General features: G+C 42.0%; 1 protein-coding gene across 3 annotated transcripts in view; it reads right to left on the bottom strand.

Moving 5' to 3' along the window:
- Positions 1-17,845, bottom strand: part of Pde5a (phosphodiesterase 5A) — a 121,225-nt gene extending 103,380 nt beyond the window's left edge. The window contains exons 1-2 of one of the 3 annotated variants that reach the window (XM_050145848.1): positions 16,139-16,969; positions 13,734-13,819 (exon numbers count right to left, since the gene is read on the bottom strand). Coding sequence is in view for 2 of the 3 variants with exons in the window: in XM_050145701.1 (XP_050001658.1) it covers positions 17,461-17,582 (122 nt within the window). In the remaining variant the exon portion in view is untranslated. Of the gene's footprint in view, positions 1-13,733; positions 13,820-16,138; positions 16,970-17,460 lie in introns of those variants that run through there. The other 2 variants (XM_050145701.1, XM_050145785.1) reach the window with 2 other exon arrangements.
- Between the last annotated feature and the right edge of the window lie 9,402 nt (positions 17,846-27,247).

Below are 27,247 nucleotides of genomic sequence, written 5' to 3'. Positions count from 1 at the left end.
TATATATATGAACACCTCTGTGTGTGGATGGCAATTTCTTTCTCCAAGAAGCAAAGTTCCTTTACCGTGTGACAGAGGAAATACCGGGGGATTTAACAGCAATTCTATCTGCTTTGGCAAAGACCAGCAGGGTTCTAATTGGAGCAGAAGCCTGGCTGAATACAGCCCAGCAGCTAGGATGACCTTAACAAGGGCTTGAGCTACTAAACATGAAAACTCTTCACCAAGGCTGGGCCTGAGGCTTAGTGCTGGTGTGTGATCAGTGTGGACCAGACCTTGGGCTCTCCACAGCTTTGTTTCTGTGTCCTTTCAGAAACAGAAAATTCCTCAGAAGCTTAGCTAATGGGGTCTCGACCTGAGTGCCCTCCTCCCTTTAGCTCACTTTGGATCAGGTCTTCCTTTAATTGTCTCATCTCTTTCAGCACAAGCCTTGACTCTGACATTAGATTTTCTGGTGTTATCTTTCTCTTCATAATGTATATTTTGCATTTGTTTTTTTCCCCCAACTTGCTCTTTTCACTGTAGACCTGCATACGAGTGATTACTAACAACCATGCAACCTCGCCTCCGTCAAGGAGATTAATAACTTTCAGTTTTTCCTCAGGCAGATTTGTAGGGCAAAGGCAGAATGTAGCCATATTCCTTGCCAAAACATCACAAGAATGCCTTCCAGCCCAGCAGCTAATATTATTCCTCTCTGATTTGCCTGGCCTATACGGCTGACCAGTATGGCTGCTTTGCACTGATCTTCAGACAAGCTTTATTTATTAAAACACAAATAATACAGTACTCCAAACCTCTCAAGCTGGGCCTGCACAATCCACATTGCTCTTAGCATTATTGTCTTCCAAATTCTACTAAGGTGGCCCAGTAAGCCTTGCTTACAGCAACCAAACGCTTTCCTAGTCCAAAGTCCCAAAGTCGTCCATATTCCTCCAAAATCACACTACAGTCAGGCCTGTAAAAGCAATAGTCCACTGCCTGGTACCAACTACTCCCTTAGTTACTTTTCTATTGCTGTGATAAACACTATGACCAAGTCAACTTATAAAGGAAGGCATTTAATGTGCAGCTTATGGTTTCAGAGGGTTAGAGTCCACTTGGGGTATTATAAGTTTGTAGCCTCCAATTCTGAGTTCTAACGTTAGCATTTGTTATTAATGGGATGCATGAGCAATGGTGAGTTACTTTCTTCTTTTGAGTTTCAATTGCATCATCCATAAAACACAAACTACCTATTCCAACCTCTTTTTTTTTTTTTTCAATTTATTTTATTTGCATGGGTTTCTGTCTGCATGTATGTCTGTTCACCGTGCGTGCCCCTGGCACCTGTGGAGGTCAGAAGAGGGTATCAGATCCTCTGGAACTGGAGTTCTGGACAATTGTAAGTCACCAGGTGGGTGCTGGGAATTAAACCTGGATCCTCTGAAAGAGCAGTCTGTGTTTTTAACTTCTGAGCCATCTCTCAAGCCCACCCCACTCCCCATCTTCTTAGCAAAAAGTAGAAGACACATGACTATCTTCAGTGGAGTCAAAGGTCAAAAATACCTGCGTGAAGGGAATAACTCCAGCTCCAACCTCAACACTATGGAGATCAGACGCAGGGCTGACATGGGAGTCAAAGTGGAGATACTGTGGCTTCTCTAGTGGTCAAGCTAGTGCTTGGTAAACAGTTTTTATTAGCACATATTAATTATATACAATAGGGGTTTCATTAGGACACATTCACACATCTTAGAATGCATTACCCTTCATAACCCTTGCTTTTCTTCTCACTCCTGCTAATCCCTTCTCTTCCCAAGCAGTCTCCTCCCTTGAGAGGTATCACCCCCTCCCCTCCCTAGCCACCCCACACTCTCTTTGCAGTCCACTGAGTAAGGGGTTGCTTAATAGAAACATGGGCACAACACCAGTGGTTATACGACTAAGGAAAGACAAGCATAAACTGCAACAGCAGTCTCAGGGAGGGATGGGGTCTCATGAATCCCTCCCTCCTCTGCACCAGTATGGTACAGCTCAGAGCTGACATGCAATAGCCATGCCACATCCAAAAAGATAGATCCCATAACGATGTTCCCTTCCTCCAGCCCTTACATGCTTCTGCGCCCCTCACTGAAGAAGCAATACTCCCTGAGCCTTGGAGGGAATGATCTAGACATCCCATTTAGGGATCAGCTTTCAACGGTCAGTTACTCCCAAAACTCTGCAGGTTGGGGTGTTTAGTGGTAACAATGGCTGCTGTGTTGACAATATAAGACCCCACAACGGTTTATGTTGTCCACTGGCCAAGAGATGGTCTTGGATCTAACAATCAAACTTCTTGTTGCTCCTCAACTTCTTCACTTTAAACAGACAGAAATTCTCCTGAGTCCTTTACCCTTGACACGGGCTGATGGGCAAGTCAACTTAAAGCATGCAAGAAGTCCATAACTTCTGCTCTTAAAAGTTAAAATTAAATGTGAGCAGAAAAGATACAAGGGATGTGAGATGACCGAATATAAGATTTGATTATCTCCTGGGTCCTTAGTGCCACGCTAATGGAGATGACGAACCAAGAAAGGATTGTCTTAAAATCCAGCCAATTAGAAGAGGAGAGAACGAACCCATTGGCAGAGGGACAGGTATGGTTTGGTATATGCTAGCTGCATCCATCATGGACGCTCTGGGCCATGGCCAAAGCAGACGCTCCAACTGCTATCCTTTCCAGAACACTTCTACTTGGGTTTTCTGTTTTTGTTTTTGTTTTCTTTTTGAAGTAGGGTTTTAATTGCATAAAAAACATCCAGGGTAAAGGGGATGAAAATCCCCATAGGTGTTTTTACTCTTTGCTGTAAGCACTAATAATAATACACAAGTCCAACCTTACTAACGGCCCTTCGAACCTGAGAGCAATCAGAAAGCACGAGGCTTGTAGTCTTTTAGTTGATTTTAGCTTTACAAGGCTGTGAATAAAAAGACAAATACCAGCTGGGCCTTGGTGGTGCACGCCTTTAATCCCAGCACTCGGGAGGCAGAGGCAGGCGGATCTCTGTGAGTTCGAGACCAGCCTGGTCTACAAGAGCTAGTTCCAGGACAGGCTCCAAAACCACAGAGAAACCCTGTCTCGAAAAACCAAAAAATGAAAGAAAAAAAAAAAAAAAGACAAATACCTCAAAGAAAGATAGCCAAAAAAATGTAGTGAAAATTGATGCCCAAGATCCTCACGCTAACGTCCCCTCCAAATGGCTCCCTCTCCTCACTAAATTACCGCCCAGTTATCTTGAGACACAGAGCATTCTTACCTCCTAAGTGAGCTGCAGTGTATATCCATTACAAACAGGAGAAGTTAGTTTTGCTTTTCAGCTTTTACAGTATTGTCTTAAAATAACTGAAGAAAACCTGGAAGGCCTCAAAATCATTGCTGGCAGCGACTGCTCTCAGGTAACACTACTGGTAAATACGGCTTGTGTTTGTCAACTTGTCTATCACAGACGGTGTGCAGGCTCAGTCGGCACGTGCCAAACACGGGAAACACCAAAAGATCCATACTGGTTAGGTGGGGAGAAAGGGAATCAAATGGAAGTTGTCACCAGCAAGCCCTGAGTTCCTGTCTTAGATCTCAACTATTTTTAGAAGACAACTCTAATCAGAATTGTATTCTTCCAAGACTCCACTCTAGAGACAGCACTCGGCCCTTCTAAGTGTTCATGCAATGATTTAATATAACAATCAATGTCTTTGAGACATTGTGATTCGTGAGATTCCTTTGTGGTACGTTTCATGATGTTTGTGGATAGAGAGCTGAGGAACACATCCCCAGGTTAACGGCTGGCCAAGCTCTGTCAGCTGGAGTGTACTCCAGGCTCTGAGGCTTGGGTCTTACAGTACACAGAAGGACATGAATCAACTGACTGCTGATTGCAGAAGGTCCAAAGCTACACAGGGAGATAATTAGGACGTGAGATGTCGTGAATTTTTACCGTAACCTCAACAGCTAAAGTTACACGCAAGCAGAAATAAAATGCTATACATTTCATTTTACAGGTCCCCTATGCTTCCTTTAAAAGGATATTTGATAGACTTAACTAATAATTGAACAAATGGTACCAAACTAGTAATACTTTTTAACAAATACTTAAATAAATTTGAGGCTGGAAATGTGACTCCATTGGTAGAATGTCTGTCTACTGTCTTAGTTAGGGTTTCTATTGCTACGATCAAACACCATGACCAAAAGTAACTTGGGAAGGGAAGGATTATTTTCAATTACACCTCCAAATAAGAGTCTATCAGTGAGAGAAGTCAGGGCAGGAACTCAAGCAGGGCAGGAACCTGGAGGCAGGAGCTGTGTAGAAGCTACAAAGGGGAGCTGCTTACAGGCATACTGCCCATCTTAGTTCAGCCTCTTTTCTAAGAGCACCCAGGACCACCAGCCCAGGGTGGCGGTGCTCACAATAAGCTGAGCCCTCCCACATCAATCACCAATCAAGAAAATGTTCTACAGGCACGCTCACAGGCCAATCAGATAAGGAAATTTTTTCTAAAATTTCTAAAATAACTCCAGCCTTTGTCAAATTAACATAAAACTAACCAGCACACCTGGCATTCATGAACCCCCGAACTGCACAAAACCAAGCCTAGGGCCATGTCTGTAAGGCCTGTCTCTGTCTGTAGTGGGAGAGGCAGGAGGGATCAGAAGTTCAAGGTCATCTTTGGCTACACCAGGAGGTCAAGGCCACTGTGAGAATAATGAGACCCTGGCTCAAATAAATAAAACAGAATTCGATTTTACATATATTCTCTTAAGATTTTACAGATCAGCAAATGAAAAATTAAATAGCATGCATTGTGTTTAAACTAAATCTTCATTTTCACTCAGGATTATGTTAAACTTAGAATCTGTAGTTTGTGTTTTTCATTGAACTAGACAAGTTATAGCTCCTCACTAATCATGAGTATTTTTTCAAGGTTTATTAAAAATATTTTTCTTCATACGATATATTCCGATCACAGTTTCTCCTCCCCATCTTCCGCATTTCCCCACCCATCCAAGTTCACACCTTTCCTTTCTCTCTCTCATTAGAAGACAAACAGGCACTAATAATAATAATAATAATAATAATAATAATAATGAGGAGGAGGAGGAGGAGGAGAAGAAGAAGAAGAAGAAGAAGAAGAAGAAGAAGAAGAAGAAGAAGAAGAAGAAGAAGAAGAAGAAGAAGAAGAAGAAAAAAACAAATCAGAAGAAAACAAAACAAACAGAAAAGAGCCCAAGACAAAGCACAAGACACATACAGGTGCTGAGACACACATTCGCACACACAGAGATCCCAATAAAAACAAAACCAAACCAAAAACCATAACATATGAAGAAAAGACATGTTAGATTAAAAAAAAAAAAAAGCCAGGACCATGAGACAGAAAAATCCTTCCAAAAATACCACTGAACTTGTTTCTACCACTTATCATGGGCCTAGTATATTGATAGGACACAGGGAAGCAAAATATTCATTTCAAATATGATTTTCTACCAAAGAGAACACACACACAGAGCTGTGTCTCTAAGTAGCTCTATGGAACAGTCACATCACTTTCTATCAAGTCAAACTGCTCAAATGGCTTCAAATGTATAATGAGTGTTCTAGATAATTTGATAGGAAAAAAGAAAATATTTTGTCTATGTTTTATAGAATATATCTTAGAATCTAGAAAAATAAGGAAAGAAAAATTTACAAGACAAAGCAAAATTGTGATATAAACCTAATAATTCTCTTGAATTAAAATACGGATAAAATCTGTTTGCAAAGCAACTAATGGAATGCATCTTACCCTTTTGCCCAAATAATTGTTACTTCTTTAAAGATTTAACTATTTATGTACACGAGTGCTCTGTCTGCATGTTCTCAGTCCTGTGGGGCAGAAGAGGGCATCGGATCTCATTATAGATAGTTGTGAAGCCAGCATGTGCTGGGAATAGAACTCGGGGCCCCTGGAAGAGCAGCCAGTGCTCTTAACCACTGAGCCATCGCTCCAAACAAATACTCTTAAAGAATTTTTTTAACTGAAAATATTCTGCACTTTGGGTGTTTTTTAAAAATTTATTTATTTCCTTCCTTCCTTCCCTCCCTCCCTCCCTCCCTCTCTTCCTCCCTTCCTCCTTCCCTCCTTATTTTCTGGACATGTGTACCTAAGTCAGTGTATCCACAGCACAGACATTCAGGTGCACATAGAGGCCCTAAGAGTGCACCGGATCCCTTGGAACTGGGGTTACCGATGGTTGCGAGCCTCCTGGTGTGGATGCTGGGAACTGAACCCCAGTCCTTTGTAACAACACCAGATACAGTCTGGTGTTGCTCCAGCCCTATACTTAGGGTAATTTTGTTCTAGTATTAAGATCTAATTAAGATCTAATTGCAGGGGCTGGAAAGATGGCTCAGAGGTTAAGAGCATTGCCTGCTCTTCCAAAGGTCCTGAGTTCAATTCCCGGCAACCCATGGTGGCTCACAACCATCTGTAGTGAGGTCTGGTGCCCTCCTCTTCTGGCCTGCAGGCATACATGCAGACAGAATATTGTATACATAATAAATAAATAAATAAATATTTAAAAAAAAGATCTAATTGCAGTAGCTTTAATGACTGAATTTCCAGTCGCTTTTTAAAAAGCCGATGACATTAGAGGCTTTTACATTAAAATTATATACAAAATATATTCACAACATATATTCACATTAGCAAAGACATCCCATTATTTAATGGACTTGTACACTAAAAAAGAAGCTTAGACAAATTCTAATCTCTTCTTGAGTTAGATTCCACACGACATTAAATCTATAAGCTTTAGTTTTTTTCTTTCATTAAAACTGATAATGAACTTCAGTGTAGATAATGCTATCTGAGGGGCTGTGGTCACACAGAATCAGGACTGAAACCCACACCAACTCTTTCAAAGAATATGACACTAGGTAACATAATTTATTCTCCCTGTAAAATATTATTTGCCCCACACAGTCCAGAAACCTAATTCAATGTGCGTACAGTGATGGCATAACTAACCAAACACGGGCTATAGTATTCACTTTAAATCACCTGACTGTTTAAAGGACGAGAATTTATTCAATTTACTTCAACAGAAGAAGAACTATTGTTTCTTCCTCAGTTCTATTTTAGAAATCACCAAGGCTGAACTTGAAAGTAAGAAGCTCTTAGTCTTAGCTTCCCCTGGGATTACATGCCCAGCCCTTCATTACTTCCTTTTAAGCACTTAATTTAAAACTACCATTTGGGGCAGGCCAAATGGCTCACCAGGTAAAGGTAACTGTCTCCAAGCATGGGCACCCAGCTTTTATCCCCGGAGCCCACATGATGGCAAGAAACAACTCCCGCAATATGACCTCTGACCTTCAAAAACTTACTGCGGTATACTTGTGTATACACACACACACACACACACACACACACACACACGTGTACACGCACTAAAATAAGTGTAAAAGATCAATTTTTACAGAAACTCTTAACATGAAGAAAAAGAAAATGTTTCAAGATATTTTTCAAATTAAAATTTAAAAATAGATTTTCCACATTAACAATGTGGAGACTCGTATACGACATAATTATCTAAACCATACATAAAGATTATGGACTAGATATTTAGTTTAATTAAACAATTACAAGAATGAACTTGTCTTCCCATTACTACTAAAAGGATAAAATTATCTAGCCACATATATTAGAAAATACACTGTCGGGCGGTGGTCATTTAATCCCAGCACTCGGGAGGCAGAGGCAGGCAGATCTCTATGAGTTCGAGGTCAGCCTGGTCTACAGAGTTAGTTCCAGGTCAGGCTCCCAAGCTACACAGAGAAACCCTGTCTCGAAANATACACAAACAATAATTAACTCAGAAATATTCTATAATATGATAATTCTATAATTCTATACCTGGATATATTTTTAAAACTTGATTAAAAATGCTATAGGTCATTTGAGTATAAAGGTTGGCCATTTTACTACTACTACTACTACTACTTCCTCTTCCTCTTCCTCTTCCTCTTCCTCTTCCTCTTCTTCTTCTTCTTCTTCTTCTTCTTCTTCTTCTTCTTCTTCTTCTTCTCTTTTCATTTTCTTATTATCCAACTGAAGGGAAACACTAGGAGTAGGTTGTGGCCAACCCTGGACCTCAAGGATACCCTCGGAGCAGTCCCTTGAGCAATAACTTTTGAGAGAGCTTTTTCTGGGTGCCTCAAACAAAACAAAAGGAAGATCTGCAGGTGTGACTAATCCACAGCACTCAAGTTCATGTTCATGTTTATAACTATAATATTAAAATGTCATATTTTTTGTTCTTTTCAATGTTTTTTAATCCACCGGTTCTATCAATTAATCACTAGTACCTGAATTAGAAAGCGCCTACTAAGTCCTCTGGCTGGAAAGAATGATTGTATAAAACAATCTCCTAAAATTATTTGTAGGAAAAAAAATACAAAAATAACTCTCATAAAAATAATGTTGGCTATTTTTCCTGCTCTTAGATCCTATTTTATACAGTTTTAGTTACAGGGTTTGCATAATTTGACCTGGATCCGCTACTCAAGCTTGGAAAAATACAAGAATGAAACTGTTTAACTTGAGAAGCTGATGCTGTGTTCTCCTGAGAAGCAAGGAATGTTCAAGCTGGAGGAGCCCGTTAAAGTCAGGGGTGAAGCTGTGGCCTGGCCCTGGCCCCTCTCAGCTCCCATCTCAGCTGGGAGCAAAACCTTAGGGCCTAATTCCTGTTTCAATTACCTTGCTAGAGCCTTCCACAATCCCAAATAAGGCTCCAGTCAGACCACTGATAAAAAGCCACCTAAGAATGAAGGGACAGTGGAGGCCTTTTAAAGTATTGTTCTGACTCCAGGAAAGGGAAATAGCTATCAATGTTTATGATCAAGTTTTAGGTGCAATTAATTCTCAACGTGAGAACCATAGACTACTAATAAAACAAAACACTAGCAAGAAAAAGCAGACAGCATGCATTATCTTCTTTCTGTCCTGAGAACTAATCTACAGAGTCAGTAAACACCGTAGCCAAAGCCATTCTCTCAGAAAGACGGATTAGGAATTGACACCTAAGCTTGGCACATATAAGGCTCCAAGTTTCCATAACATAAATGCATTTTAAAGGTCCTTAAATGGTGGGTCTAAACTGAGTGGTGGTGCCAGTCCTTGAGGGAAATCTGGAAATGTGGGGGTACAGACTGGTGTCACAATCTTGGGGTGTTCTTGACATCAGAAATGCTCCTGGCATTAAGTACCTGGGGCCCAAGGAAGCAATTTTACCCTGAAACTTGATGGATAATGTCTCAGAGCAAAGCACATCACAGTCAAACCCCAACCTATACGTCTGGGAAACGCTTTAGGTGAATAAAAGATTAGCTGGCAATAAGGACAGTACAGGAAACAGGACCTCCGAGGCCCCTCACACCCTCCGTGAGCTCTACCCTGACGGTACATTCTTCACTTGGGTTTGATATGGCAATGAAAGGAACCCTCCGCCTAAAGTTCTTCGATTCCCAAGAGTTCTCCTCTGGGAGAAACCGAGAGCAGAGGCAAAGAGAACGCAGAAGCGCTTCCAGGTTGGGAGGGTCACCCTGCTTTGTATTTTTCCTTGCGTTCCTACGTGCATGGAGGAATGACATCACTTAAGGGCCAACTTGCCGCAATCTGGAAGAAAGTTTAGGAACGGAAACCTAGCGCTAGCTAAGTATGCTGATTGGTTTGCAGTTTAGAAACAGGCGGAATGGCGCTAACTGGTCATTTATCAGTCTGAAGACTTGAGGACTCAATACATGCACATTTCGAAGAACTACATTTCTATAAAAGTGCTTTAGTTTGGTATTTTCAAAAGGTCATGACTAAGACATAAAAAGGTGAAAGTACGCCATAAATGATTGGAATCCACCCGCTTGTTGCCCTCAGTAAGTTAGTGGGAAAGTAAATTTAATATGCAGGCAGACTTCCGTCCCACACGAAAAATAAAATCCAGTCGGGCGCACGCCTTTAATCCCAGCACTCGGGAGGCAGAGGCAGGCAGATCGCTGTGAGTTCGAGGACAGCCTGGTCTACAAGAGCAAGTTCCAGGACAGGAACCAAAAACTACGGAGAAACCCTGTCTCGAAAAATAAAAAAAATAAAAAATAAAATGAAAGAAAGAAAGAAAGAAAGAAAGAAAGAAAGAAAGAAAGAAAGAAAGAAAGAAAGGGAAAAAGAAAAAAATCCAAAAGTGAGGATGTCATGCTCTCGGACTAAAGGTGCAGAGCGCTCCCAGGGCGGGAGGCGGGAGCTGTTGTTGCGGGGCGACATGGAAGAGGCCTGATGGCCAGGATGGCTCATCGCCACAGCTGGGCTAATGATGCTGCCAGGGGCGTTTAATGACTGCTGCCAATTTGCATTTGATTGTAGTTTTATCATTCTGCTCATAATTCACTTAAAATGCAATTTAGGACTGCAGTTGCACAAATGTTGTAGCTACGATTAAATTATACCTATCTACGTCGAGTTGACTTTTAAAAGTTCCACATTGGGCTACACATTAAAATGAAAAGATGGGGGTGGTGGTGACTCACCCCAGGGCTCAGAAGGCCGAAGCAGGAAGAGTACAAAGGAACCTGAAGCTACATAGAGAGTTCTAGAAAAGCCCACCACACAGAGTAAGGTTCTAAAAAAATAAGGGGGGGGGGGCAGGGAGCGGGGAGGATCAGCACCAGATAGGGCACCTGGCACACTGGGTCTGTCCACATTACTTTGACAATCCCTCCCCTTCCTTCCCTTTTCTTCTCCCCTCTCCCACAGCCCTTTCCATAAAGGAAAACTGAGAACTGTGTAGCTACTGCCCTACTAAAGCAATCGAACTTCCCTACTCTCTTGGATTAGTGCAGAGAAGGCAGATGAACCCAGTAAAGGGGAGTAGCGTGGGGAGCATCGCTAAGGCTAAGAAGGTGTCCTGTTAACAGCAGAAGTTTAAGACTCACCGAAGAGGAATTTTGCCAGCACTCAAAGATGAAGTTCAAGGCCAACAGATAAATGGGCAAGGGAAAGACAGACAGGCAAACAGACTCTTAACAAGATTATCTGATCAGGTGAACGCACACCTGATCCAATCCCTGGGCATTCCAATGAACAGTCAGTTCTATCTGGGCCGAGGTAGGGTTTTGTCATATGAGAACAAAAACTCCCTAACTACTATACCAGACATCAGAAAGAAAGCCCTTATCTAACAGGGGTGGGGCTTGTTTTATTTATTTATTTTGTTTGATTTATGCTACAAATTGAGCCCAGGGCCTCTGATATGAGGGGTATATTACTTAAATTTAAAACAATGGATTCTATAACTATAAAATTCATTGTCCCCCCTCTTCCCCGTCCCTCTCTGTGTGTATCTGAGGGTTAAATTATTTTATTAGTTCAAAGGAATAGGATATTTTCTTACATAGGAATTCAGCAGAGAATACAGATGTGTATAGATATAGATATAGAAATATAAATAAATATATTTCTCACTAAAACATCAAATGACAGTCAATTTTCTCCAAAGTTTAAGAATGCCCCCCACCCACACACCCCAAAACAAACACACACTTCTTTATTCAGAGGTCATTTTATCAAAGAAGATAGTAAGGATGGCACATGATAAACAGGAAAAAAGGAGGAGAAGGGGAAGAAAGAAAAAAAAAGCTAAGCAGTAGTAGCACACACCTTTAGTTCCAGCAGGGAGATAGAGGCGGGCAGATTTCTGAGCTCTGAATTCAAGGCCAGGCTGGTCTACAAAGCAAGTTCCAGGGCTACAGAGAGTAATCATCTCAGAAAAAGGAAAAAAAAAAAAAAAGAATTCAAACAGTATGTCCATTACAAACTCAAGCCCATAGAAATGGACATATTTTTTTAAATGCTTTAAGATAGTTTTTATTCTATTTGTCAACAAGATTCTTAGAAACTTAACACTCAATTTGTTTTGAGTAATTTAATACTCAAGTATTTGATTGGAAATGCTTACAAAGTCCTACCATTCACTGAAAATGAAGAGAGTCCTATAAAAATAAATGAATAATGATAGCATTTAAAACAAAATGAGAATACCAAGTCAGCAAAAATGATTATAGAACTAAATATCAAATGAATGAGTCATGCAGTGAGACTCTCCGGTTTCATTCCTATGCCTACAGCTCTCGGGCACTCACTCCTGGGAGCCTCACACCAAAGCTGCTCCCCAGGCACGCGGATGGCTGTGACACCAACACCAACAACCTGCACCCACATCTAAGCCTCCAAACTAAAGTTCCAGAAAGTCCTGGTCAGGGCGCAGCTCATCTGCACCCTAAACTCGGGAACGAAGCATTTTCAGCTCCGAATGACCAATCAACCCACTGATTTATTTGATCGTTCCATGGCTTACTAACAAAGTTTTCATCCTAGGAAGGAATGTTTTTAATCCTACACTCGGCTCCGAAAACAACAACAAAAACAAATGCAACACGAAAACCACAATTGAAAGTTTGATAAACTCTGCTTAGGCTAGAAACAAATACTGCCCAGTTCTGTGTTGGCTTTGCCCATTAGGAAGGAAATCATTCTGGAGCATTATGGAAACATCCACGGCAGGGGGAGCGAGCCAGTAATTTGTTTCCAAATACAATGGAAGAGGAGCATCTTCGTAAACCACATCCTCTGCCTTTGATAAGGGCTGAATGTGTAACTTTATGCAGTTTTTTAAAAGTTTACCTTAAAAGAAACAATGTCAGAGAACAGAGAGCATCTGTGTAGGTGGAATTAGTTGAAGAGGAATTTGGGGCTGGCCCTACACAAAGTTCACAGCTGGGACACTAACTTGTCTATGGTGCTGCAGGCTGCAGATACAATCCCTAACACCATGAAAAAAATAAATCTTGTTTTGTCGAATACGAAAAACACCATTGTTTCCTAATCTTAAACTACTGTGGACATGATATCATGAAAATATTGACAGTTTCTTTGGATTTTTCAGATCACAAACTGGAAAAAAAACTATAGATTTTACAAGCTTTTCTAAGTTTACATTGTACGTGGACATCACTTTACTTCAAAAAAGGCATCGATGACTAATACTGCATAAAATATACGCATATTTACAAATCTTGATCGTGTACTTTAGGATCTGAGACTGATCTAGAAGTCTGAAATGAAAGCGTTACAGAGAAGAGGGCAACGAGAAATAGCTGTTGTTCCAAGGGCTTCTATGGATTCTTCTAGATGAGAAGAAAAGGTTATCAGAGAGCATCCAGGAGCCTAGAAGGCAGGCAGCGCGGGTGTAGAGAGCACAGGACAACACAGGAAAACTGTCCGTTACTGCATGAGAATCACTGCTATAAATACATAAACACACACCCATAGTCACACTCAGACTGGGCAAATGCTCTGAAGAACTTACTATTTCCAATACCGTTATCTAAAAAATACGCATAGTAAATATTTCTCTGAAGGCCGAAACGGTTTCCATTCCTATGTAACTGCAGAAAGAGGGAGTTTTAAGAATGGGTAGCAATATGTATTTTATAGCCTCCATATAAGTTTAACGAATGTACCTTACAAATAAAAATGTTACATCTTTTAGAAATGAAACAGGAACCAGGCATCATGGCCTGTGCCAATACCAACTATTTAAATATTTGGAAAGCTGAGATAGATTTGGCCTAGGCTACACAGTGAGTTCAAAACCATGGGACGACTTAATGAGAGCTTACCTCAAAATTTCGAGGGCTGGGTATGATAGAGCTCAATTGGCAGAGCCTTTGCCTTGCATGCGGAAGACCATAGCTAATTCCCACAACTGCACCAAGAAAAATAAATACAAAAAAGTCAAGGAGAGAACGAAGAATCCCAACGGCAGGACCTGGGGACTCAACTACTTCAGCCCCGCTTTGTGGTGTCAAGTGTGTCGCAGGAGGCGGCGAGGACCTGTAAAACTTCTGTTTCTGGACTTTGATCCAACCTGCCATAAAACTTGTCCTCACTTAAATCTCCTGTTTCCACTGGAGGCCAAATATTCTCAGGCTCTGGCCTGGCAAACAAACAATAAAATGCACCCATCTCACCCCTTCAGTACTAAACAACTTAAAGCATCACCCACAGTCGTAGACCCCCGATTAGTAACTAATGAAAGGTAACACTATTCCAATATGCTCTCAGGAACAACAGCAGCTGCTGGGAGGCTTTAGCACCATGAAGGCTGTCTTTGTAAATGGCTACACATTAAAGCCTCGGATTAACTCCATCCTTCTAGCGAGGGTGGGAGGTGTGCGCTAGTCCTTTACTTAGAAAAGCAAAGTGAATTTTCATGCTAATAGACTATGTTACACCTCTTTCAACTTTCACACTCCGATTCAGGTAAATGGCTCCTGACCGTTAAGAAGCATTCATCCATTCCTTTGCTGGAGAATATAGCCATTAATACAGATGTGGCTATGTATTTGAAGAGACTTTTAAGGAAAAAAAAAAAAACCAGCTTGACAACCTCACTGCTATCAAGGCCAAGCAAGATTAAGAGGTGTATGAAAACCCAGAACGCCAAGAGTTTCATTATGTTCCGGGACTACGCTTCGATGCAGACAACTGGGCTTGGCGAAAGGAGGATATACCATACATCACGTGTGCCACGTGACAACAGTTAATAAATGCAGAAACATTTCTATCAATAAAGCCCGATCTCTGCTGCAGGTGGGCATTCTAAAGGAATCTAAATTCATCTAAACACGCCACACGCCTCTCTGTAGACTCAATACACTTTTTACATATGCACTTATTTTTTATATATTTACAAAGCACAACAAAATGACGCAGGCTCTAGTTTAAAAAGAACTGTGCTGTAAACTTAACACGGCTAAAATGAACACAATAAACTTTTATCTCAACAACGTGAAGCACATTAACCCTTGTAGTCTGTCTTTAAAAAAAAAAAGAAGAATCAAGTGGTGTCCAGCTTCCTATGCTTATGTAAAAAGCCTTCAGCTAATATCGCCAGCAAAAAGCCGAACTTCAATTCCACGAAGAACGACCAAGGGCTGCACAAAAATTCCTAGAGTATTATTCTTTATGCTAATAACTTTCTCAACTTCTCAAAATGAAGGCCTTTAAATATTTTACACTGTCATCTTATTTTCCAAGTTTTAACTCAGAGAGAGAGAATCAAATAATGCCCTAACTGGAAACGGTTTTTTGGAGTCTCCGACTATCTGAATTTTACAGTAAGCACTGTAATTGAGATTTTAATCGTATTCCACTTGAGAGAAAAAAAGTAATAGCAAATGTATTGAGGCTGTTTAGACTTTCAAATACAATGTTGCTGTGCTTTCAAGGTTTTTGGAAGGTTTGAGAGTGTTCTCTCCTAGGTCTAGTCAAAAACCTGCAAGTAAACCGTCCAAAGTTTGTCTTCAAAGCGGAGAGGGGAAACACAGAATGGGACGCTTCTGCGGTGTTTTTAGACAAGCTGTCTTACTCTTTCCTCTACCCATCTAAAGGACACCTCCAAAGCATTCTTTAAAACTCAGCCCTGCTCTCTAGCCCCTCCCCATTTCCTGTGCTCTAATTCAAAGGGAGCAGAGGGTGAGAATGTGCAGAGACAGGACACCGGGGACAGATGGTCTCAGAGTCGCTAGTGACCCTTGGAAACTGTTGGTTCACAGCAATCGATAATTCTAGTTCGAGATGGTCTGTCTGTCTTGGTGCCTCTGCTCAAACATCCAGTAACGTTTTAAAAAGAAATCGCTCTCCCTTCGGAGGTATCATCTGATCGCTCTAAACTCACAGATTGAAGGAAGAAGGCACGGGGGGGGGGGGGGGGGGGGGGGGGGGGGGGGGGGGTGTGGAATGAAAGGAGGGGTGGGTACTCAGAGTTTATCTGGGTTCTCCGGGAGAGGATGGCTCAGAGATTAAAAGGCTCACAAGCAAAACGTCCAAACTGTCCAGAAGTGACTACTGGGTGGGAAAAGGGAACACTGACCCCAAACAGTTTCTCGGAGAGAAAGCAAGAAGAAACACAAAATCACAACGCCCATTTACTCCCGCAGGTGTGCTGAGTGCCACCTCCAACCCTGGCGACTCCCGCACCTCTCCCCAGGCAAAGTGGCCAGTGGGATGTTGAAGGAAGTACCTCGTTTTATCTCCAAAGGGCAACATAGCAAACGTGGGACTCTGGTTTCCGAACTCCTCGGAAGGTGGACTCGGGAGATTCTCGGGGCCGGAGGAGTTCCGTGGGTGCCCGGCTGGCTCCCCTACGGTCCGTGCCTCCTCTTCGCTGCGGGTCGCCGGCTGCGGACCCCGCGTGGCGTCGCCCCCTGGCGGGCAGCGCCGGGCCGAGTGGCGGCCGCGCACAGGCGAGTCCCGGCCGGCTTGTCCACCATCCCCGCCCGGCGAGAGTCGCCCTCCCGGCTCGGGCGGCCAGCACCAGCTGCTCGACGGCCGTTGCCCCAAGGCGCCGGTGGCGGGGCTCCAGCCCCTTCTCCAAAGCAGAGCTTGTTAGTTCAGCCCAGGTCGGCGCGCGGGAGATGAGCGCGCGCGCGGGCTTCGAGGCGACTCCTCGAGCTTCGGGGGACCCGCCCGCCACGCACTCTGCTCCACCCTCTCGTCCCTCGGTTCCACTCTCAAGTCCTCGCGCGCCCCGACTGCCCCTGCTGCAGTCGGCTCCTGGAGGACAGGGCTCCCTCCTCCCCGCCCTCCGCGGCGGCCTCCCGGCGCTTGGCTCGCGACCAGGAAGAGCTGGCCTCTGGGGTGCCCGGGGCCCCGGGCCCCTGAGTCCGCCCCAGCCGCCACCCAGCCCCCCCGCGCGCCCTTTGTGTGCGCGCAGCAAAGCTCCTGGAAGGACCTCCTAGCTGCGCCGCAGCTTGCGGCGGGATGATCCGGGGACTGCCTGGGGACCCAAGGAGATAGTCCTCCCTGGGGCGACCCGGGCACGCTGCTGCTCCCGGGCTTCCCGGTGGCCTGGTCCCGATCCCCCCCCCCCCCCGGCTTCCCCGCCCCGCCAGGGTCAGAGCAAGCGGGGCAGGGGAGGAGCGCGGCCACAGGGACGCGCCCGCTGTGGTGCTTCCGGAGCCGCTGGGAAGGGGGCTCTGGCTTGTTTTGGTTTTGCTAAATCGGTTTTAGGGGGAAACCGGGAGGGTAGAGGGGGCTGGGGGCCGGGTGGGAAGGCCCGTGAGCGTGCTGAAAGTAATCTTACTCCCAGGCCGGCTATGCATTTTTGTTTTTAACTTCGTGGGCAAGTCCTATCTAATCCGACGCCTCAGTTTTCAACCGTGCTCGCTCTAAGTCCAGGACTCCAGTCTGCACTGGGGCCGAGAAGCTACTTCAGAAGCAAAGGGCCTGGGAACCGGGATTGTTTAATGTTGAACCAAAGGGAAAAATTGAATGGGCAAGAACGATAAGCCCTAGGTCACGCTTCACGCCCCTGGCCGTGTCCTTTGTGGATCCTCTTCTTACCTGGTGGCTTTTCTAACAAAGTAAGAGAAGGTAAAGTCCCGGTGGTCATCCAGCCACGCTTCCACCCAGTCCTGGTCCCGCTGCTGCTTCGGCTGCACGGAACTGGGGCCGGCTCGTTCCATGGTGTGTGCCGCGCGTCTCAGTGGCTCCCGGGTGCAGGATTTCCACCCAGCCGGGTCCCTCTCTCGGAGGAGCGGGACAGTGCTCGAGACCCTCCCCTTTTGCCTGGCTTCAAGCCGGCGCTCCTCCTGCGAAGCCGCAGGGCCGCGGGCAAGTCTCCCAGCACGCCCTGCCCCGCCCCTCCAGGTCCCCGAGGTTCCCAGGTGGCGGGTGCCCTCGTTGGGGTCCCACGGAGACCGGCTTTCTGCATCTGCCGCGGCTCTGACTGGCGAGCTCTCCGGAAGCCAAGTGGCCCGAGCTAGGAGAAATCCAGACAGCCCGCTGGGGTGCGCTGTGGGCCGAGACAGCTTCCATCTGCTCGCAAAGGTGCCGGTGGGCGTGTATGCAATGCCCAACTGAAGGTAGGGGAAGATAACACCTTGAGGACCCACGCTGAGTCCTGAACGAAGGGGGCGGGGGGGGGGACGTTAACCAGGGCGTTTTCCTCTTAGTACAATGACAGCCCCATCTTTTATTTTTCTCTCTCCATAAAGCAGCTACTGGTGGAGAGGACCCAGAACCCACGTCCCTCCCAGGAGCACTCCAGTCACTCCAAGCACTCCTACCAGGGACCCCACAGGCTAGAGAGAGAACTGAGGTACAAACCACCAGGAGAAACCCGCAGATGCGGGATGGTGTAACCTCCAACAAAACCACACCCCCTTCCTTAATTTCCTTAATGCTAACATCAGTTGTGAAGTGTGTTGGTTCATTATAGCAAAGACCCTCCTTTTGAAAGTGCAAGGTTGGGGATGGGGCACAGGACAAAAAAAAAAAAATTACAGCCATCTGTCCTTGCCTGTGAATTCTGAAAATAAGAATACCTCTGCACGATAATGCTGACTTAAGAACACTAACAATAACTACCCATATACAACTGAGAACACCCAATGAAGTTAATGTAAAATTTATTCATTTATATTTAACTGACATCAATACCTCAACATAGCATTGTCTTAGGTTTCTAGGTTTGTGAAAAAACACGATGATCAAAGCAACATGTGATATCTTAGATTTTAAAATGGCTGTGCTCTCCTGATACGTTAATGCAGTACTAATTACTAATACTGGTTATGCTCAGAGAATGGGGACTTTCCCCTCATTGGTGAGTGTTCTTTGTATACTTCCCCTCATATCCACACATTCCTCCTACCAAGAAGTCACTTAATTTAAAACTAAACTCATTGGAATAAGAGTTAGAAATTGGACCTCGACTGCTCGCGCCCCCATCCACAATTCACACCGAAACTTAACTCTGGAAACTGGAGAACTGACTCTGTGGTTAAAAGTCCTTGCTCCTCTTCCATAGGTTGGGGTTCAGTTCCCGGACTTCTTTTGCTGATTTTGCTCCTTCCCTCTCTCATTCTTCCCTCTGTCCTCTGCCGTCTCAACACCTCCAAGACTGACCTATGGTTGACAGTCATCTTTGCCTAATAAATTGCCCCTTCTCTCTCCCATCGGCCCTGGTGCCATATCCACACCCACAGGACCAGCTGCAGAACAAGGTTCTAACACCAACTTTACCTGCCCAACCTCTTATCACTCAGCTCCTGCATGGGCCCAGCAGGACAAATTATTACATCATTGCAAATACAATATGAACAGTCAAGACACTATGTGCCCCAGAAAACACACTAGTCCTATGGAAATGGTTCCTAAGTACCGAAATGAACTTCAGGTACAAAATTTAAAAGGATAGTCATAAACTTTATCAAAGAGTTCAGGAAAATTAAAGATATACTCGTTGAACTTTAAGGAGATAGCAATAAATGCCTGTGTGATGTCTAAAAAAATATAAATATAGGCTTGAAGGAAATTTACAGACTTGAATTTTAGGACTTAAAATCAGAATCAAACATTCTGATAGCAACATTGAAGAAAAATCAAGCTAAAATGAAAATAGAACTGAAAAACACAATAACCCAACTAAAGAACTCAAGAGACAGTCTTACAAGCAGAATGGATCAAATAGAAGAAAACAATATCAGTGCTTGAATATAAAATATAGAAACTAGACCAAAAAAGCAAAGACTATGAAAAAATTTAAACCACAAAAAAGGAATGTGCAGAAACTGCGACACTATGGAAAAAACAAATTCTTGAAGCTTTAGACATAGATTAGGAAGAAAAATTCCAGACCAGTAGCATAGAGCAGATATTCAGCAAGATCATAGAAGAAAACTTTTCCATACAGAAAGAAACATAGAGATACAAGAAGTACACAAAACCTCAAGTAGATAAAGCTATAAAAGAAACTCCCCACATCGCATCACAATCAAAACACTAAATACTGGAACAAAAAAAAAAGTACTATTGAAACTACAAGAGAGAAAAGAACAAGCACAAGGCATATGTAAAGAGAAATCCATCGGAAAAACAGCTTATTTCTCAATGCAAACTTCGAAATCCAGAAGATCATGGGTCAATGCACTCCACATTCTAAAAGACCTTGACTGCCAACATAAACTACTATACCCAGCAAAACTATTTGCATAGTAAACAACTTTAAAAAATTCATATCCACCAAAACAATCCTACAAAGAATGTTAGAATCAATCCTTGAGACTAAGGAGAGAAATTAGCATGGCCAAGATACTCTACAAAGAAAACAAACAAAGCTATAATTAATGAAATGCAATACAGGACTAAACACACACACATACCACCACCACCACCACCACCACCACAACAACAACAACATCGACAACTGTTGCAATGTTTTTTTTGGTTTTGGTTTTTTGTTTGTTTGTTTGTTTGTTTGGATTTTTTCTTTTTTGTTTGTTTGTTTTTTGTTTTTCGAGACAGGGTTTCTCTGTGGCTTTGGAGCCTGTCCTGGAACTAGCTCTGTAGACCAGGCTGGTCTCGAACTCACAGAGATCCGCCTGCCTCTGCCTCCCTAGTGCTGGGATTAAAGGCGTGCGCCACCATCGCCCGGATTTTTTTTTTTTTTTTTTTTTTTTTTTTTTTTGAGACAGCGTTTCGTTTTAGTTTTTTTGGTTTCTTGATGTCTTGGAACTAGCTCTGTAGACCAGGATGGCCAGGAACTCACAGAGATCTGCCTGTCTCTGCCTACCAGTGCTAGGATTAAAAGCATGAGCCACCACCACCCTACATAGGTAACCTCTTGGAAGAGGCGGTGAGAAGGCACAGAATCAACAATGCAGACTCAGGGAGCCAGCTGAAAACCAAAAGCTGGCTCTTTCTTTGAGGGTATGGGTAGGCCTCTTACACTCCCTCCCAGAACCCAGGGGCGGTGCCAGTTTGGCATGCTGTGTTGTCTCTCTCTCTCATTGGCCCAGGCCATCGTGATGTCAGCTGTCTCCAGGCCTCTTGGCAGACTTTTGGTTGGCTCATCTGGAAGTCACTCATGCGCATGCTCGGCTGTCCCTGAGCCAGCTGTGACCCTCCTCCTACAAACAACAACAGACACATACTTTTCCTGGTTTTTTTTTTTTTTTTTTTTTTTTTTTTTTTTTTTTTTGTTGGGGAGGGGGGAGTTATTTTATTTTGTTTTGATTGAGACAGGGTCTCATTATATAACCTTGGCTAGCCTGGAAAAACTATGTAGACCCAGCTGACCTCTAACTCATAGAGAAAATTTGCCTCTGCCCCCAGAGTGCTGCGATTAGAGGCACGTGCCTCCACACCCAGCTACGTGAGCTTCAGTGATCGTTAAGTATTTATTATTAATGGCCTCGACTCTTCAATCAAAAGACATAGGTACCTGGATGGACTAAGAAACAAAGTCTGTCTTCCTGTTTTGTTTTTTTTTTTTTTTTTTTTTTTTTTTTTTTTTTTTTTTTTTTTTTTTTTTTACAAGAAACTCAGCTTTAAAGATAGAAATCACCTTAAAGAGAAAGGATGGGAAAAAAAGTATTCCAAGCAAATGGGACCAGGAAGCAAGCCTATGCTGGCATCCTGTTACCTCAAAAAATGAATTTCAAACTAAAACCAATCCGAAGAGACAAATAAGGGTACTTTATTCCAATGAAGAGAACAATTAAGAGAGAAACATTATAATATTAAACACATAATCACCAAAATACAGTGGGTCCAATTTCATAAAACGTCTACTACTGAGAGTTGAAGACACAGATCAACACCAATACTGTAATAGCAGACGGTTTCAACACACCTCCTTCTCCAATAGAGAGGTTGTCTGAACAAAAAGTAAGCAGAGAAACTTTAGAAGCTTTAGAATTAAATGACATCTTACATCAAATGGACTTAATACACCAAAGAATACATGTTATACTCAATAGCCTATGAAAACATCTCTGAAAAAAAGAGATCCTGGGAGACAAAACCAATTCAGAAAAAGTGAAGTAATTCCATGGACCCTATACAACCATTATGCAATAAAACTTTAAGTCAACAGCAAACAATCCCTGATAAAAGTGCAAAAGTACATGGCGCTTAAACAACTTGTTCCTGGAAGGCCAATGAGTGAAAAAAAAAAGTAAGGAAAAATATAAAGAGATACCTGGAACTAAATTAAAATAAAACAACAATACAACAAAATTTTTGGGACACATTAAAAGTGATTCTAAAATGGAAATGTCTAGCTCTAAGTGCTTATGTTTAAAAAAATCAGAAAAAGCATAAATAAATGACTTGTTGATGCAACTCAAAGATTTAGAAAAATAAGAACAAACTAAACCTAAAAACAGGAGATGGCAAGAATTAAAGCAAAAATCAATGAAGTAGAAACAAACAATCCAAAGAAACAATGACTATAAGTATTGGTTCTTTGAGACAATAAATGAAATCAACAGATCCTTAAGCCAACTAACCAAAAGAAAGAATGACACGACCCAAATTTAGATAAAAAATAATCAGAATATTGTAAGGAAATAATTTTAAAACCTACTCTAATAAGTTGAAAGATCTAAAAGAAAAGAATGGATTTCTTGATTCATCTATGTTACTAAAGGGAAGAAAAACGTAAACAAATCATCAAAAATGAAGAGGTAGAAACAGCAGTACGAAGCACTTTAATGAAAAATAATCCCAGGCCCAGACAGAGTCAGGGCACAATTCTACCTGACCCTCAAAGAAGATTTAAAACAAATACTTCTATAATTATTCAAAAGGAAAGACAGACAGACAGAAAGAACCCGAAGAAACGTGTCTTAACTTTTCTACAAGAGAACATTATTCTAACACCAAAACCAGGTAAAGACCCAAGTGCAAGCAAAGCCCTACAGGCCAATATTCCTGGTGAATACAGATGCGAAACTCCTCTATAAACACTAGCAAACAGAGTACAGGCACCTACCGAAATCCTTCACCACCATGAAGATAGCCTGATCCCAGAAGAGATGTAGCGAAAGTTCAACATACACAGACTTACAGACAAAAGTCACATGATCATTGCGTTAGATGCAGAAAACGCCTTTGACAAAAGTCCAATGTTTTCACCACAAAATTAATAGGGAAAGTAGGACTGAAGGGAACACACCTCAACATAGAAAGGTTGTATGACAAGTGTACAGCCAACGTTACACTAAACGGAGACAAAATCCCAGCAATTCCACTAGAATCAGGAACCACACAAGGCTCTTCACAATCTCTACTGCTTTTCAATACAGTGCTCAAAACACAAGCTGGAGCAATAAGACAAGAGACAGTAATTAAAGAGATACAAAGAGAAAAAAAGAAGAATTCAAATCATCTTTATTTATGTAAGAGATACCGAAAATCCCACCATAAAATTCCTGGAAATTATCATCATTTTAAACAAAGTGGCAAGGCACAAAAATCTACTTACAGAAACCAATAACCCTTCTATATATCATAAACAGACATGCTGAGAAAGACATCATGACACAGCCTCATTTTCAATGGCATCAAAGACAATAAGACATCTTGGAATAAACACAACCAATGAAGTGAAAGACCGCTAAATACCGTAAGAAAGAGAGGAAGGCATTAGAAAATGGAACCATCTCCCATATTCATGGATGGGCAGAACTGATATTGTGAAAATGACCACCTTACCAAAAGCAATGTACGGACACAATGCAATCTCAACCTAAACAAGAACATTATTCGCAGAAATAGAAAAACCATTCTAGGATTCATATAGAACCAGAAAAGACACAGATGGCCAAAGTCATCCTGAGCAACAAAGAGCAGTACAAGAGAGATTGCCATTGAAGATTTCAAGATGTACTGTAGAGCTATAGTAAAAGAAACAGTACAATTTCACCAAAATAGCCATGGGATCAAATGGAACAAAATAGAAAACCCAAATATGAGTGATGTGGAATGTTCTTCTGCATATGTGTTGCTTTTATACGGTTGATGAATAAAGCTGTTTTGGCCAATGGCTTAGCAGAGTAAAGTCAGGTGGGAAATCCAGAGGAAGGGGGCAGAGTTGAGGAGACACTATGTAACTGCGGGGAACTAAGAAACCTGACCATGAGGTAACAAGCCATGAGCCTCATGGTAAAATATAAACTAATAGAAATTGGTTAATTTATACTTAGAGCTAGCCAATAAGAAGCCTGAGCCATTGGCCAACCGATTGTAACTGATATAAAGCCTCTAGGTAGTTACTAGGGAACAGGTGGGCAAAGAAAAACCAGTCCAATGGGACCAGAAGAGACGGGAGAAAAGTATCCACTTACACATGAGTTCATGTAGCTACAGCCATAGCTACATGATATTTAACAAAAAGGCGAAAAATATACACTGGGGAAAAGACAGAGCATTCAGCAAACATGATTGAGAAACTCGATTTCTGCATCAGAAAAATGAAATTAGCCTCATATCTGTAACTCTCATGAAAACCAACTCCAAGCAGATCAAAAACCTCAACTTGAAACCTAAAATGCTAAAATGGCTAGATGAAAATGTAGGCAGAACCCTACAAGATACAGGTGTAGGAAAGAACTTTCTGAATATCAGGACTGATTTTTTTTTTTACGGGTTTTAAGGTCAACAGCTGATAAGCAAGAGCGCATAAAACTTGGGTACGATTTAAAAAGCGATGAAGTGAAGAAGAAGAAACCCACAGAACGGGAGGCATCCTTGCCAGCTACACAAACTTGAAAGAAGAAATTCTGTACACCCACTATGACACAATATTACTATTATTAAGCTGGTTTTGTAAATTTAAACTGAGAATCGGATCTGACCTAAATCCACACATTTAAAATATGAGGTTGTAGTTACATTTTTAGGCTTATATTAGGACGCCTGTGTAACAAGTTACAATGTGTGTTCCAGTACTATCAGCAGACAAGAAAACCCACACAAAGGATTGGCTGGAGAGATACTTGCTGAATCCATTTAAAATGAAACAAGGGAATTTTCTTAGAGTGCCATAACCCTTCTTCAGTGTGTTGAATGTTAAAATGTTGGCAATTAAACTTACAATTAAATTTAATTAGTTAATCAAACAATTAAGCTTTTTTGTTTGTCTGTTTTGTGGTCTTTGAGATTTTTACCACACTGACTAAGAAAACCGTCCCACGTAGCAACACTGGGTGCCAAAAAAGGTGCATTTTTCTGTTGATCATGCTGGGGTACATACTTTAAGTTGTTATACAAACATCCTAATATCAGCCAAAATTTTAACTACAACCTCATTCTATAAATGTGCGAATTTAGATCAGGTCCTGAGTCTCAGTTTAAAGGACAAAAGCAGCTTGATCCTATTAACACTGGGTCTTAGCGATCCAGTAAGTGGACAGAATACCTCTTTCCAAATCTACTAGGAAATGTTTCTACAAAAGCCTCTTGCAGCGATCAGGAACTTAACTTGAGGTACAAAGCAGATCCATGCGGAAGGCCTTACACAGAGGACGGTAAGCAACTGTTCTTCACATCAACAGCAATCACATGGAGAGGAAATAAAATTACATTAAGGCAGGGTGATTTAGGACAGATTTTAGACACATTTTCCTAACAAACGGATGTAACACGGATGGGCTTATGATGAAAAACAACTGTGGAATTTTTCCCTAGGGATCTTAACGGTCAGTGTCGGCCAACATCTGGTGATAATGTACTAAGTCTTGTCTAAGGCATAGATCAAGCTAAGAAACCGAAGAAGGGATGAGCTTCTCTTTCATCTGTACATAGAGATTACGTTAAACAGAGGAAATATGTCTTTATTAATAAATAATACTAGCTACTCAAAAAAGTTAATTAACATGAAGCAGTCGTAGGCAAAAAATCATTTCCTCCCATTCATTTTTCCATTAAAGATAATCTAATCACTAAAGAAAATGTCCCACACTAACCAGAATAATTAACCATAAAATGATTAGAACGAGATAGCAAAGAATGAATCAATTCGATGTCAGCTCTAGCAAGGTGTGCCACATTTGACTAAAACCAGTTTAAAAGTAGATCATTTAATAAACTCTAAACCAGGTGGTGGTGGCGTACACCTTTAATCCCAGTGCTCAGGAGGCAGAGGCAGGCAGATCTCTGTGAGCTCAAGACCATCGTGGTCTACAGAGTGAGTTAAAGGACAGCTAGGGTTATTCAGAGAAACCGTGCCTCAAAAAAAGAAAAAACAAACAAACAAAAAAAAAACAAAAGCAAACAAAAAAGACTTTAGTAAAGTGTTTATTTAGTTATTCATTATCAAGAAAAACTTGGGAGTCAGAAAAACTCTGGGTAAGAAAATGAAGGATCAGAGAAACTTCAGAGAAGTGAGCAGTTACCTTCTCTCTCTCTCTCTCTCCTTCCTTGAACCAAAAGGGACAAAAATCTTTCTAAGCCACATCCTACTACTTCCTGTGTTTCTCTCTATGTCTTTGGTCTTCCAAAACTTCTATGGTTAATTTTGGTGTGCTAGTAGCTAGTTCTACCCTCTGATTCAAGTACACTTTATGGTCAGTTTTGTCCCCTATCAGGCAACTATTCAGACATGAGACAGAGATTTTGGATATTTCTTTTATAAGCATGCTTGGTTTTAGAGAAGAGAACCAGACTCCAACTCCAAAGCCAGTTTTACTTTTTGATTGTATTGGGATTAGAAAAATACGGTTTGCCTTATATGTCTGTAGAGAATAGCAGAAACAGACAGTTGGGAAGAATTATGAAGTATCATCCTGTTAGAAGTAGGTTATACCATTATGTCAATTTACTCTTTTTCTTGGGACATTTTCTCTGAATGATTTGTCCTTCTTCAGACGTCTCATTTGTACAGTGGTCTTCATATTCCTTAATTGGATGTTCTCCTGGAAAGACAAAAACAAAACTCTGCCTGAACCTTAACTTTGGGGATTTCCCCTTTTTGGCGCGTTATATCTAGCCAAATGAAAAGGATTTGAGGGTCTTATAAATGAGTTTTAGGTTGAATGGTCACACTGTTTGATGAATTATCACTTCTCCTAATCAAGAGGTCTCTCCGGTTCGGATCTTATTTTTATCAGTTTTGAATATATCCATAGCTTTTCTCCTGTGGAAACAAAGGCAAAAGCTCTTCCCCAGTATAACACATATCCTGGCTTCCAGTCAGAGGTCAATACATCTTTAAAGTATATAAGCTGATTTAACCAAGCAGTTTTTTCTATCCGCTATCAGTGTCTCTCCATAGCTGCTGCTCTGTTCTCGTTAGTATTTTAAACAGGTAAAGTTAATGAAGCATTGTGTGCTCTGTGTCAGG

This window comes from Alexandromys fortis, unplaced genomic scaffold (assembly GCF_014885135.2).
Source record: "Alexandromys fortis isolate MF-2015 unplaced genomic scaffold, M_Fortis_MF-2015_v1.1 scaffold_19, whole genome shotgun sequence".
NCBI classification, from domain to species: domain Eukaryota; kingdom Metazoa; phylum Chordata; class Mammalia; order Rodentia; family Cricetidae; genus Alexandromys; species Alexandromys fortis.
Note: the sequence above shows the minus strand (reverse complement) of the source record. Positions and strands in the feature narration are given on the sequence as shown.